Source organism: Saimiri boliviensis, chromosome 10 (assembly GCF_048565385.1).
Source record: "Saimiri boliviensis isolate mSaiBol1 chromosome 10, mSaiBol1.pri, whole genome shotgun sequence".
NCBI classification, from domain to species: Eukaryota; Metazoa; Chordata; class Mammalia; order Primates; family Cebidae; genus Saimiri; species Saimiri boliviensis.
Genome location: NC_133458.1, coordinates 122,145,612 through 122,159,306, shown reverse-complemented (window position 1 = coordinate 122,159,306; position 13,695 = coordinate 122,145,612). Strand labels below are relative to the sequence as shown.

Below are 13,695 nucleotides of genomic sequence, written 5' to 3'. Positions count from 1 at the left end.
TAGGTTCTTCATCCCTGTGCTATGGCCTAGAAACTTTTTCAAGGCTAGAGCAATCAGCCTTGGTGAAAGCCTTACACCTTTCAAGGCTGGAGGTGTAAGGCCACTCACCTCATTTGTTTTCTGTCTTTAAGGGATTGCTGTGCTTTGTTGTCTGGTGTCCAGTGCCTTGCATACTATTGTTTCATTTGTTTTGTTCATTTTGTGGTTGTTTTAGGTGGGATGCTAAATCCTTTCCCATTACTCCATCTTGGCTGGAAGTGGAAGAATTTTTTTATTGTCATTCTTAGCAAATTTCAGTGTTTTATGATACTCATTAATTCAGAATTGTAGTGTATTTCCCTAAGTGGAGGTCACAGATAGTGGAATTCACTGTCTTGCAATTGGAAATATTTAGTGGCTGGATCTCAGACTGTGGACTCAGAAACATAATTTGTCTATTCACTTTGAATAAATCACCTCTTAGAGTAAGGTACACATAGCCTGAGTTACAGACACTGACACCCAAAGGTGAATGCTGGCCTGTTACAATGTAATAAGAAATATAACGGTCATGGGATGGACATTCATGTCTTGTCCAGTGGAATTTTTTTATATAGGTAAGCTATGCTTGAACTAAATAGTAATCAAATAATTTCTTAGTGTTGAATTCTAGTTCAACTTAAGATAGTCTGATGTACCTACATATGTTCACTAGGCTGTTTCCCCCCTATAGATTGTTCTTATATGTATGCTGGCAATATTTGCCTTTCTGGCTAGCCCCATTTGGATTTTACACCTTCTTCGAATATTTTAATATCTAAAGTAGATGAATACTTAAGATCATGTCTTGATGGCCAAAAATTCATCTTGTCTTTAATGTAACTTTTCATGATCTTTTTTTGGATCTGTGTGTTGATTATAGCCTAACTTTGACAGCAGCCCTATTTCCTCTTTGGGCAGATTTTTCTTTGTGAAACCATCTCACTGTTCCTTTCATATGTAATATATGCCTGCCAGGGACCCTGGCTTGGGGCCTTTAGTAAAGCCCTCCCATTTTGGGCTGATTATGGTTTGATTGCAGCTCTGCATCTTTCTCAGGTGAAGCCCCAGGAGACAAGACCCTTGGCCCCAACTGCTGCTAAGGTCCCTTCCACTGCTGCCTCCAAGCTGGGGAGGGAACATAAGGCTTGAGATCTCCCCAGAGAGGCAGAGCAGTGCCTGGGGGTGCCAAGCTGTGATCTTCAGCCAGCACAGAAGTAGGAGAAGAGCCCACATGTTCAGAGCATTGATAGGGAGCCTGATGGCAACCATTGCGGTGAGCTGAGATTGCGCCACCACATTCCAGCCCGGGCAACAGAGTGAGACTACATCTTGAAAAAAAGAGAGAAAATACAGAGGAGCCACATGAGTGAGCAAGAGCCTACCCACTCACCAATACATTTGTTAACATACCCCACTTTGAAACCAAAAGCAAGAATTCAGCTACAAATAAAGACCTTGCAGAAAGCTTCAGCCCTCTGAAAACATCCGGAAAAGAAATCTACTGACTGTATTCAATTTACACCTCAGGTAAAGGAACACCCATGTACACAGAGGAAAAAGAACCAGTGCAAGAACTCTGACAACTCAAAAGACCACAGTGTCTTTCTTCCTCTAAATGATCACACTAGTTCTACAGCAAGAGTTGTTAACTGGACTGAGATGGCTAAAATGACAGAAATAGAATTCAGAATATGGATAGGAAAGAAAGACCATTGAAATTTAGGAGAATGTCAAAATTTAATCCAAGAAATCTAAAAATCAGTAAAATGATACAAGAGCTGACAGACAAAATAGCCAGTATAGAAAAGAACTTAACTGGATTTGATAAAGCTGTAAAGCACACTATAATAATTCATAATGCAATCAAAAGTATTAATGGCAGAAGAGACCAAGCTGTGGAAAGACTCTTTTTTTTTTAATCTTTGTTTTTGGAAAGAGCTTGAAGACTGACTTTCTGAAGTAAGACAGTCAGACAAAAATAAAAGAGAAGAAGAAATGAGCAAAACCTCCAAGAAATTTGGCATTATGCAAAGAGACCAACTGTATAACTCATTGGCATCCCTGAAAGAGATGGGGAGAAAGCAAGCAAGTTGGAAAACCTCTTTCAGGATATCTTCCATGAAAAATTCTTCAATCTCACTAGAGAGGCTGATATTCAAATTCAGGAAATACAGAGAACCCCTACAAGATACTGTACAAAATGATGATCCCCAAGACACAAAATCATCAGATCTTCTAAGGTCAAATGAAAGAAAAAATGTAGAGGCAACTAGAGAGAAAGGTCAGGTTACCTCCACAGTGAGCCTCATCAGGCTAATAGTGGACCTTTCAGCAGAAACCCTACAAGCCAGAAGAGATTGGAGGCCTGTATTCAATATTCATGAAGAAAAAAAATCTTCAACCAAGAATGTCATATCCAGCCAAACTAAGCTTCATATGTGAGGGAGAAATAAGGACCTTTTTAGACAAGCAAATGGGAAGGGAAATTGTTACCACCAGACATGCCTTAGTAGAGCTCCTGAAAGAAGCACTAAATATGAAAAAGAAAGGCTGTTGCTAACTAATACAAAAAACACTTAAGTACACAGACTAATGACCATATAAAGCAGCCACACAAAGAAGTCTGCATAATACCCAGCTAACAACACAATGACAGGATCAAATCTACACATATCAGTACTAATCCTGAATGTAAACAGGCTAAATGTCCCAATTAAAAGACACAGAGTGGCAAGCTGGATCAAAAAGCAAGACACAATGGTACGCTGTCTTCAAGAGATTCATCTCACATGCTTTATTTACACCTGTAAGCTGAAATAAAGAGATAGAGAAAACTCTATTAAGCAAATAGAGAAAAGCAGGAGTTTCAAGCCTATTTCTGGCAAAATGGACTTTAAACCAACAAAGACAAAAAAAGACAAGGGCATTACATAATAGTAAAGGGTTCAATTTCACGAAGCTCTAACTATCCTAAATATATATGCACCCAACATAGAAGCACCCAGATTCATAAAGCAATTTCTTAGAGACCTACTAAGAGATTTAGACTGCCAGACAGTAATAGTGGGAAATTTCAACACCCTACTGACAGTATGAGACAGATCATTGTGGCAGAAAATTCACAAAGATATTCAAGGTCTGAATTTAATACTTGACTAAATGGACCTAATAGACATCTATAAAACTCTGCATCGCAAAACAACAGAATATTTATTCTTCTCATCACCACATGGCACATAGTCTAAAATCAACCACACAATTGGACATAAAACAATCCTCAGCAAATTAAAAAAATCAAAATACCCATCAACAGTAGACTGGATAAAGAAAATGTGGTACATATACACCACAGAATACTATGCAGCCGTAAAAAAGAATGAGATGTCATTTGCAGGAACATGGGTGGAGCTGGAGGCTATTATCTTTAGAAAACTAATGCAGGAACAGAAAACCAAATATCACATGTTCTCACTTACAAACGGAATCTAAATAATGAGAACATAAGGACATAAAGAAGGGGATGACAGACACTGAGGCCTGCTTGAAGGTGAAAGGTGGGAAGAGGGAGAGGATCAGAAAAAATAACTGTTGCATACTACACTTAGTACCTGGGTGATAAAATAATCTGTACACCAAACCTCTGTGAAATGCATTTACCTATATAACAAACCTTCCTATGTATCTCTGATCCTGAAGTAAAAGTTAGAAAAACTGAAAAAAATGTGCTCGCTTTGGCAGCATGTATACTAAAATTGGAATGATACAGAGAAGATTAGTATGGCCCCTGTGCAAGGATAACATGCAAATTTGTGAAGTGTTCTATACTTTTTAAAAGAAGAAAAACTTAAAAAATACATACCTGTCTGCCAATATTTTTCAAAATGGTATATTTTTGCTCTTTTTCATTTTCCTGACTGACTTGGAAATATTAATTGTGTGGGAGATGAATCCTGAAAAGCTCTCATTTTATACATCATTTTACATTCATTCTTTCATTACTTTAAGAAGCATTTATTGAACATTAACTGTATTCCCGCAATATGAAAATACTCTGGAGCAGCTCTTATGTATATTCTGCTTTACTGTCTAGTGGCTTTGTGACTACTCTGTATATGCATATTGATATATTTTTAGTTGACATATAAAAACACATGTACAATAATAATACTATAGTTTCTACAGATTATTAAATTTGATTTGCAAATTAAGCACAATATTTTCATGGAAAATTTTTAGGGAATCACATAAATTTTTTAGTGTTTTGAACTGCAGAATAGCTAATATTATCTGGTAAGACATGGAACAAAACTGATTAGCATCTTGTAAAATATCAGAAAAATGATCATAGTGAGAAAAAAAGCATAAAGAAACGAAAGAGATTAGCCCATCTTTATATTTCTGCTTTTTTGTAAAGCAGTTTATTAATTTATGTTGATATGAAAATAACTGATATGTTCTCAGTTTAGCAACTAAATTGATCTTGAGTTTTGCTTTGTAGGTGGATTGGACTCTAAATATTGGAGAGCAAGCCCTTGATATATGTATTGTCTCTTTCAATCAGTCAGCATCTTCTGTTTTTGTTCTTGGTGAGAGAAACTTTTTTTGCCTTAAGGATAATGGACAAATTCGATTTATGAAGAAGCTTGATTGGAGCCCAAGTTGTTTTCTGCCATATTGCTCAGGTGTGTAGAAAGGTTTTCTTTCATCTCTTCCGTATGAAAAGGTTATGTGATATACACCAGAAAAAGCCACACTCATACACATATTTTAAACATATATGAAAATAGTTTAATACTGAATATGTAATGGAAATTTTAACTTTCAGAGTTTGATTAGAAGTTTGATATAAAGCACACGTTTCATTTTGTCAGTCATTTTACTTTGTACAAAATTTCTTGTAAAATTGGCCTTTGGCATACATTAATACTTTCCATAATGTGGCTGCTCAAGATGCTTTCAAGAGAACATCAGACTCTTTTTTAAGCACAATTGTAATGTCTAATAGAATGAATTATCTGTAGTGAATGCCTAGTAAATCATTAGCTTAAATGTGTTACATATTAATGAAATTCATGCTTTCTAGATGAAATACAAAAATGTTGGCGATTATCTAGTTATAGCATCCAAGACTGTAAAATGATTTCTTTCTTTTTTATACTGGTAGATTAAAGTTACAAAAAAAAGTCTTATTACTTAAAATCTTTATGTATTAAAATCAAGATGTTAGAATTAGTTTGTGTTATACATTTCCTAACAGAGGCATGCTGTTCCAAATGACTGTTTTCTTAGTGTCTCTTTTCTGTATCTTCAACCTACAGTCTCTGAAGGGACAATAAATACTTTGATTGGAAACCATAATAACATGTTGCATATTTATCAAGATGTGACACTGAAGTGGGCCACCCAACTCCCCCACATTCCTGTAGCAGTAAGAGTGGGCTGTTTGAAGTAAGTGATTTAATTTAACATTGTTTTTAAAGAGGATGTTAGTCAAGAAATTTTCTAGAAGTTCTATGAAATAGCGGCAAGTGATTTTATTAAAAAATTGCAAGTGACATTGTAGTGTGAATGTCAATAATAAGTAAGTTAAAATATAACTTTTATTGGAAAGGAAGGATAATTAGTGATATTAATCATTTTCATTTAATATTTCTAGCAAGTTATCCTTAGTAAATTAAAGGTGAAAGCTGATGAAGATATCAAGAAAATGATTTACTTGATAGATTATTCTTTAGAATACAGAAAGATTTCTTTTAACATTTGATGGGTCCCATTTAGAGATCATTTATTGATAGACTATGACAATATTACACTGTTCATCATAATAAGGTCTCACCTTGTTTCAGACCTTCTTACGTCAAGTGATGCAGAATTGCTCATGATCATGTGTTTACACAGTTTAGATTTTAAGTGGGGGCTACTTTACATTTAAACTGAAAAACAATTCATACTTTAACATTAAATTTACAATTTATCAAAAATGACAGACATGAACCATCTAAGTGAGTAATTTTTCTGGGTCATCAGTATAAAAAGTGAGATGCTGACAACTTTTTAGCATCTCAGATTATGCTTAGGAATTGAAAATATCAGCAAACAGATAAAGCTTCATAGATTCTCAGATGTATTCAGTTCTATTTATATAGAATATTTTATTGAGCATTTAAAGGCATATTTAGAATTCTTCAGTGACACCTATAGTATCTGATCAGGATGAGGTTGTCCTCTCCTATTAAGGGGTTGAGTATATTATTGTTGAAGATCAATGAAGGGTATTCATATTTGCATCAATGTTTAATCTAAAGCCTGAACTTTGGAAGATGGAAACAGTGTTTTGAAAACATTGAATATTTTAAAAAGATGTTGCTTTCTTATGTTTTATGAGAAAAATTATATAATTTAATTGCTGTGCACTTAACACAAGTTATTTGTATCTGAAAATAATTTAAAAATTTTGAGATTGAGTTTTGCAATGTCCATCACGTGGTCTTTTTAAGTTTCACAGAATATTAACACAAGTTATAGTTATTTTGTATCTGAAAAATAATTTTAAAATTTTGAGATTGAGTTTTTCAGTGTCCATCACGTGATCTTTTTAAGTTTAACAGAATATTCATACCCACCAGACATTTTGTATAAGATTTACTTATAAGGATTTAGAACAGGAAAAACATGTTGCCAGCAGGTCAACATCAAATATTTCTTTTATGGAAGAGTAATTTTTGAAGGAGTTTATATATCCATCCAGGAGCTGTTCTCTTTGGCCCCCTAAGTGACAATTCAGTTGCTAAAAGACAGATCCACACTGGTGGTGATGAAGCTCATTTTGACTTATAATCTTCATGCCCTTCAGGAGCCAATATCTTTAAATACTTAAACATTATTGGGGTTTTGGTGTGCATTTTGAGCACAGGAGAATGATGGGTAGAAAGATTTTATTGAGAACAGTTGAAATATATATATTTTTACACATACATTATATACATGGGATGTACCCATTTCAGGAGTCACCCATACTCAGGGCAGTGCAAAGATATGATGCTTCTCAGCAGATATTTATTGTTAATTTATAGTTTTTGGTCTAGGTGCAACTTACAAGTTAAGGGTCAATAATAACTGAAATATTATTATGAGTAAAAAACCAAATTTTCATATAGTATGCATCATGATGCTTATGTTCAAAAGTAGCCTGTCATCTTATTTTAGGTACTTGTGAGTGAACCTTCCTATTTCTTAGAGGTTTTGCAAGATGATAGTTATAAACAATTAAATCCAAATATTGCTGTTAGTATTTTCCACAATCAATGTATGACAATAAATTCTAATTGTTCAACTGAAGGTTTTTCTTGTTCTTAAACGTAATTTAACACAAAAGATAGCATTAGACTGTGTTTTCATTGTATTTCTACTAGGGTTTTTTTTTTTTTCTTCTGCAATAACCTTTAATTAATGCATGTAAAAGAAAGACTTTAAAACATTAGACTCAATTAACATAAAGTTTAGGAAGGTTTTCTGCTCTCTCTATAATTGTAAGCTGTATGCTACAGCTATTTAAATACATTTTATAATAGTTACATCTTAAATCTTATTATCTAGTCTGAAGCAGTAAATGGACAATTTCAAAAATAATTATAAGTACAGAACACCACAACTATATTTTAATCACAAGTAAAAAAGGCCATGGACTATGGGGAAAGCACTCAGCTCTTAGCTTACACTGTGGTTTAGGTTATTAACCACAAAAGATAAGGGAGCTTCCAGTTTTGCTCTTTTGCTCTGAGATCACTTACATGTAGGAAGTTGAAATAGTAGCTAGTGTTACAGATACCCTACACAATGCAAAGCTAGTGAACACCAATATTTAGTCATCTGGTAAAAAAAGAAAAAATTAAAAAAGAAACAGCATAAACTGGCAAGAGCGACTGCAGCCAACTTCAGGCCACATCTTTTCTCAAGGCTCCATCCTGGATAGTATGTGAAATAAAAGCCCCGCTTTGGTCCTGATCAACAACAGCCTTCCGTAGGAAGATACTTCCTTGCCACGTGAGTGCTGGTGGGCTTCTCACCTTTGCAAGCAGTCCATAAGGTGTGGTGGTTCCCAACATGTGGCTTTCCCCATTCACCATACTGCCTTCACTCCCTGACTTCACGGGCCACAAGATGGTGGAAGAGCCAGGCAGATCTAAGCCAATGTCCCAGAAGGGGTCTATCGTGGCGGAAACTCCATGCTTGACTTGGCAGGTGATGTTCAACTGCAGCCCGCCTGCGAAGATCCATTCTGTGATGCAATTGCAGTAGTTGCGGTGTTGTCCTTCTTCCCATTGTCATCACCTGGGGACAGACTATGGCTCTGGAATTAGTGTCTGTGAGCCACAAAGATAGCAGATCTCCAAGGGATGAGTATGTTTGTCCTGCAGAGGCTTGAGGAAGCCAGTGCTGACACTTTAGAAGGCTATGTGAGTATGCTCATCATTTCAGTAGAGGGTCTCATTGTTACTTTAATGTGATGAGAAATCACAGCACTTGGATTTTCAATGCTCCCCTTTTTCTCATTTCTTAGGAATTCTTAGAGCCTCACATTTTTGATCTTGCCAACAAAGCACATCTTGTGCCCAATGGCTGTGTAGGTAATTGATTCCCTTTTTTATATGAAGAGCAATTGAATAAATATTTTTCTGGAGACAGCTGAACATATTGTGGGCCAGATACTGTAACCCTTGACAGGTTCTTTCTGCCTGTTGCACAAACCAAATCAATTGATGGTGTTTCAGTAGAGAAAGAGTTTAATTGATGCAAGGCCAGCCACACCACACTGAAGATGGACTTATTACTTAAATCATTCTCCTTGAAGGCTCATAGATTAAGGGATTTTCAAAAGTTGTTTGAGGGAATAGTTAGGGGTGGCTAGGCAATGGGTACTTGCTTGTGATTGTTTGGAAAGTGCAATCACAGAGGTGTGGGAAATTATCCTCTTGCATGCTTAATCTCTTCTGGGTGGGACCACAGGAGCAGTTGGTGGGTCCAGGTGGAACCATCATTGGTTTCAGACATGCAAAAAACCTGTAAAGGTATCTTACAAGGCCACCGTTAGGTTCTACACTAGTGGTTATATCTGCAGGAATATTGGGGGAAGTTGCATGTCTTGTGACCTCTGGAATAATGGCTGGCAACTGTTAATGTCTACAACTTAGCAAAATTTAGGCTTCTTTGTCCTCGTAGCCTGGTGGTCTCTCATTAGCTTTGTAAAGACAGTTGAGTTTTGGGGAAGGACTATTTTTACTTAAACTATGAAGTAAATGTTTCCTAAAGCTAGCCTGGCCTAAGCCTAGGAATAATTAAGGGAGCTTGAAGGTTAGAGGCTACAGGGGTGTAGGCTAGGTCATGTCTCCCCCAGTGCCATAATTTTCTCACTTTGATAATTTTTGCAAAGGCTGTTTCACTTTCGCTTTTTGAGTTTCAGCATGCCTCAATCCTGAGGTGTAAGTTATGAGATGGGAAAAGGGGGAGGATTACTCTAACTTTTTCCTAATGTCATAGTTGGGGTGTGGGTTGCCCCTAGGGTGAGAGCAGTGGAACTGCTTTGCAGCTGTCTGCATGTACTCACAGGTACCTGGTTGGGGTTCCAAGGCTTACATGACAAAGATGTTAATATTCTCACCTACAGTTTTAGCATAGCACATTAGGGAACTGCAGACTATAGGATAATGAGTAGATTGTGAGAAATAATTCAGATAAACAGGAAAGAGCAAGTTTAAATATACCATCCCTTATCTTTTTAGTTTCCTAGTCCTGAGACTAGATGAATTTGGGTGAACAGCTGTTTTCCATATCAGGAGGTGGCATTGCAGATGGGTTAGGCCTTTGTATGTGATGAAGGCAAACAGATTTTTTAATAAGAGGTGTTTCAGACAGGTTCCAGGACTATTTCTTCACTGCAATTAGATCCATGCCTTATGAGTCGACAGTGTCTCACCAGCAGGTACAGTGCCAGAGATGGCCTTCAGTAGAAATAAGCAGTTGCCAGAGCTTACCTCTAGATCTGCTATACTGGTAGGAGGCTGACGAAGCCTGGGTGGACATTTGCAAGAATGGATCCTGGATAAGCCCCCAAATTTGTAACTGTGTGACGAGTTCTTCCTGCTCACTGTATAAACAAAATTAATTCACGATATTGCAGTAGAGAGAGCATTTAATTGATGCAAGTCTAGCCATACCATGTGGGAGAGAGAGTTATTACTCAAATCGATATTATCCTCTGTTAGAATTTTAAAGGTAGTTATTACTAACTTAGCTATAGCTTATCGGTTTATTTATTTTTAGAGATAGGGTCTTGCTCTGTTGCTTAGGCTAGATGGAATGCATTGGCATGATCATAGCTCACTTCAGCCTTGCACTTCTGCCTCTTACCTCAGCCTCTTGAGTAGCTACAACTATAGGCACATGCCACCATACCTGGCTAATTTTTTCGTATTTTGTAGAGATGAGGTCTCACCATGTTGGCCAGGCTGGTCTTGAACTTATGGTCTCAAGCAGTCTTCCAATATTGGCCTCCCAAAGTTCTGGGATTACAGATGTTAGCCATAGTGCTCAGCCCATGTATTTATATTCAGAAGTTATTTGAAATTGAGAGTACTGAAATAAATTTTCTCTTGCTTTTTATTACCTTTAGGGTTAAACCTTTTTGGTAGAAGCTTCCTTGGCTGAATGTGTTTATTTATGAAGGAAATTGTTGCTTTTTGAATGTGCCTCTTTTCAGTGAATAAGAAATGTTGGATTTGGATCAAGTTGATGCAATTATATTTAATAACAGCATTTTGCTCAGAGTCTAAGATGTCTTTTTTCCTTCCACTCCCACCTACTTGGCAGCTTTAGTCCTCTCTACCTTGTTTATTACATACCAGTTGCAAGTCTGTCTGTGTTTTCTTCTTCCTTTTCAGTTTAAATCTTTCTTGGTTAAACTGTTCTTTATTTAATTATTTATTTAATTTCTTGGTTTAACTGTTCTTTATTTAATTTAATTTTTGTAGGTCAGATTATGGGAAGGTGCAATCAATATACAGATTACAGAATCAGAAGAGCCTGACTGTGATAATCTTTAAATTCTTAGCTGTTACTGTTTACCTCTCATTGCATGAAGTAGCTATGGAAGCCTGGCCCAGCATCTTACTTCTGCTGTGCTCAGGTTCTTAAGTGGCAAATAAATATCATTATTTATCAGCAATGTTACTCTCTCTAGAAAGATCAAATATATCTACAAGTGGAAGTCTGTTTGAATGAAACTTCACAGAGATGAGAACCATTCTAAACTGTAGCTGGCAGCTCACAACCAGCTTTAAAATCTTATTGCAGTACTTATTGCAGCTCATTTTTCAGTATCAACAATTTGGTCTAGTACTTCAATGTCTTTCTTCCTAGCCTAGGTCCACAATAGTCACTTACTTTAAGTTTGTTACTTAACAGTTTTTTCTTTTTAAAAAATTTGCTAGCTTATTAAAAATTTTTTAAACATTTATTTTAGATACAGTGGTACAAATGCAAGTTTGTTACATGGTTATATTGTATGATGCTGAGGTTTGGGGTACAGATTCTGTCACCTAGGTAGTCAGCATAGAACCCAATAGATAGGTGTTCCACCCACACCTACTCCCTCTCTCCTTACTCTGGTAGTCCACAGTGTCTGTTGTTCCCATGTTTATGTACATGTGTGCTCAGTAACGTTTTATTCTTTAGCTTTCATTGATACAATATTGATGACCAAAACGTTTTCCCTATATCTTTTCTGGATTTTCATGTTTCTTCTATTTTCGAGATGTAGCTCAAGTCACATAAATAAGCCTTTCCTGCTTATCATTGTCTCTCTGTTCTCTGAATTTCTATCACATTTATAATTATGTTGGTGATGGCTATTTGATTTTCCTAACTCTCCAACTAGATAATACATTCGATTTACTTTGCATTTCGCACTGAATAATCAATGAGAAAGATGAACAGATGGTATATGCTTCCTGAATACTTAAAAGTCAATGTGGTTTGTATGTGTCAGGGGAAGATGCGTGGCTCTGAAGGCCTTATAATTTCTTTTAGTTGAAAAACCTTTTTAAAATATGAAAAAACAGATTCATAGAGGGAACAAGGATTTTTTCTTGAAACCAAATTTATTAGCAAAATAGTTTTGGTTCCAAAGTGACTTTTTCTTTTTGATTTAAGTTTTACTGTTAATTTGACTTTTTTTGTTTTGTTCTGTATTATAGAAAGAGAACGTGAGCCTGTATACTTTTGCTATTCTGTATTCTAAGGATTTTCTTTGTAAATTCTTACATTCCACAGAAAACTTGTAAATATTCCTGGAATTTGCATAAGGTATAAATTCTGATGTTTAGCACCTCTGCATTTTTATTACTGTATTTTTCTATCAGTTTTCTGTTGAATAAGCATTTTTGGTTTAGATATCCTTACTTATTCTATGTTAGTTAGCTTATATTTCTGATAGCTATTTTATTTTTTGGTACATGTAAATGACCTCTTTTAGGTTTCCACTTAATATTTTTTGTTTGCTTATTTTTTCACTTGTTTGCTTTGAGTTCACTTTGATATTAGTTACTGGTATACTGTCGTCTATGCCCTTTTTTTTTTTTTTTTTTTTTTTTGAGACAGGGTCTCACTCTGTCTCCCAGGCTGGAATGCAGTGGTGTGGTTATAGCTTGTTGCAACCTTGAATTCCTCAGCTCAAGCAATCCTCTCACTTCAACCTCCCAAGTAGCTGGGACTGTAGGCAGGTGTCATCACACCCAGTTAATTAAGATTTCTTTTTGTATAGACAGGATCTTGCTATGTTGTCCAGGCTGGTCTCGAACTCCTAGCCTCAAACCGTTATCCTGCCTTGACATCTCAAAGTGCTGAGATTACAGGTGTGAGCTACTGTGCCTGGCCAGTAGCTTTATCTTTATCTCTTAGTAGACTCATTCAATTTTCCCAGGAATGCTTCCTTATTTTTTTTTTAATTTAAAAAATATTATTATTATTTTTGAGACAGGGTCAGGCTTTGTTGACCAGGCTAGAGTTCAGTGATGTGAACATGGCTCACTGCTGCCTTGATCTCCTGGGCTCAAGTGATCCTCCCACCTCACCCCCACAAGTAACTGGGACTATAGGTGCGTGCCATCACACCTCGCAGATTAAAAAAAAGTTTTTGTAGCGATGGGATCTCCCTGTGTTGCCTAGATTGATCTTGAGCTCCCAGCCTAAAGAGACCCTCTTGCCTTGGCCTCCCAAAGTGCTGGAATTACAGGCATGAGCTACCATGCCTGGCCCCTTATTTGTTTTTAAAATAGCTTTTAGAGAAAATAATAACCTTCGTGATTTTTATAAAAAGTGTAGAACTGCAGTTTTAAGAACTCGAGTATTATTTAAAAGTACAAAGAAAAATAAAATAGCTTTTTACTAAAGTTACCTCAGTCTTATCAAATAGAATTAACATTTGTTAGCATTTTTAAATATCAAGCCTGTTATTTTTCTGTACACGTGTAAATTTAGGCATAGAATACAATTTACAAAGCAGGACCATATGAGGTTTTTTTTTTTTTTTTTTTTTTTTTTGAGACCGAGTCTTACTCTGTTGCTCAGGCTGGAATGCAGTGGTACAATCTCAGCTCACTGCATCCTCTGCCTCCCGGT

The 13,695-nt window shown here is 36.2% G+C and overlaps 1 protein-coding gene and 1 non-coding gene across 13 annotated transcripts in view; both read left to right on the top strand.

Moving 5' to 3' along the window:
* The window catches only part of BBS9 (Bardet-Biedl syndrome 9), a 492,396-nt gene that overhangs the window by 152,523 nt on the left and 326,178 nt on the right, over positions 1-13,695 (top strand). For all 12 annotated transcript variants that reach the window (XR_012512240.1, XM_074379845.1, XM_074379844.1 and 9 more), the window contains 2 exons: positions 4,520-4,703; positions 5,340-5,469. Coding sequence is in view for 11 of the 12 variants with exons in the window: in XM_074379845.1 (XP_074235946.1) it covers positions 4,520-4,703; positions 5,340-5,469 (314 nt within the window). In the remaining variant the exon portion in view is untranslated. The remainder of the gene's footprint in view (positions 1-4,519; positions 4,704-5,339; positions 5,470-13,695) is intronic.
* LOC120360922 (U6 spliceosomal RNA) lies at positions 3,744-3,850 on the top strand. The gene has a single exon (XR_005577304.1). It is a non-coding gene; the product is annotated as a U6 spliceosomal RNA (small nuclear RNA).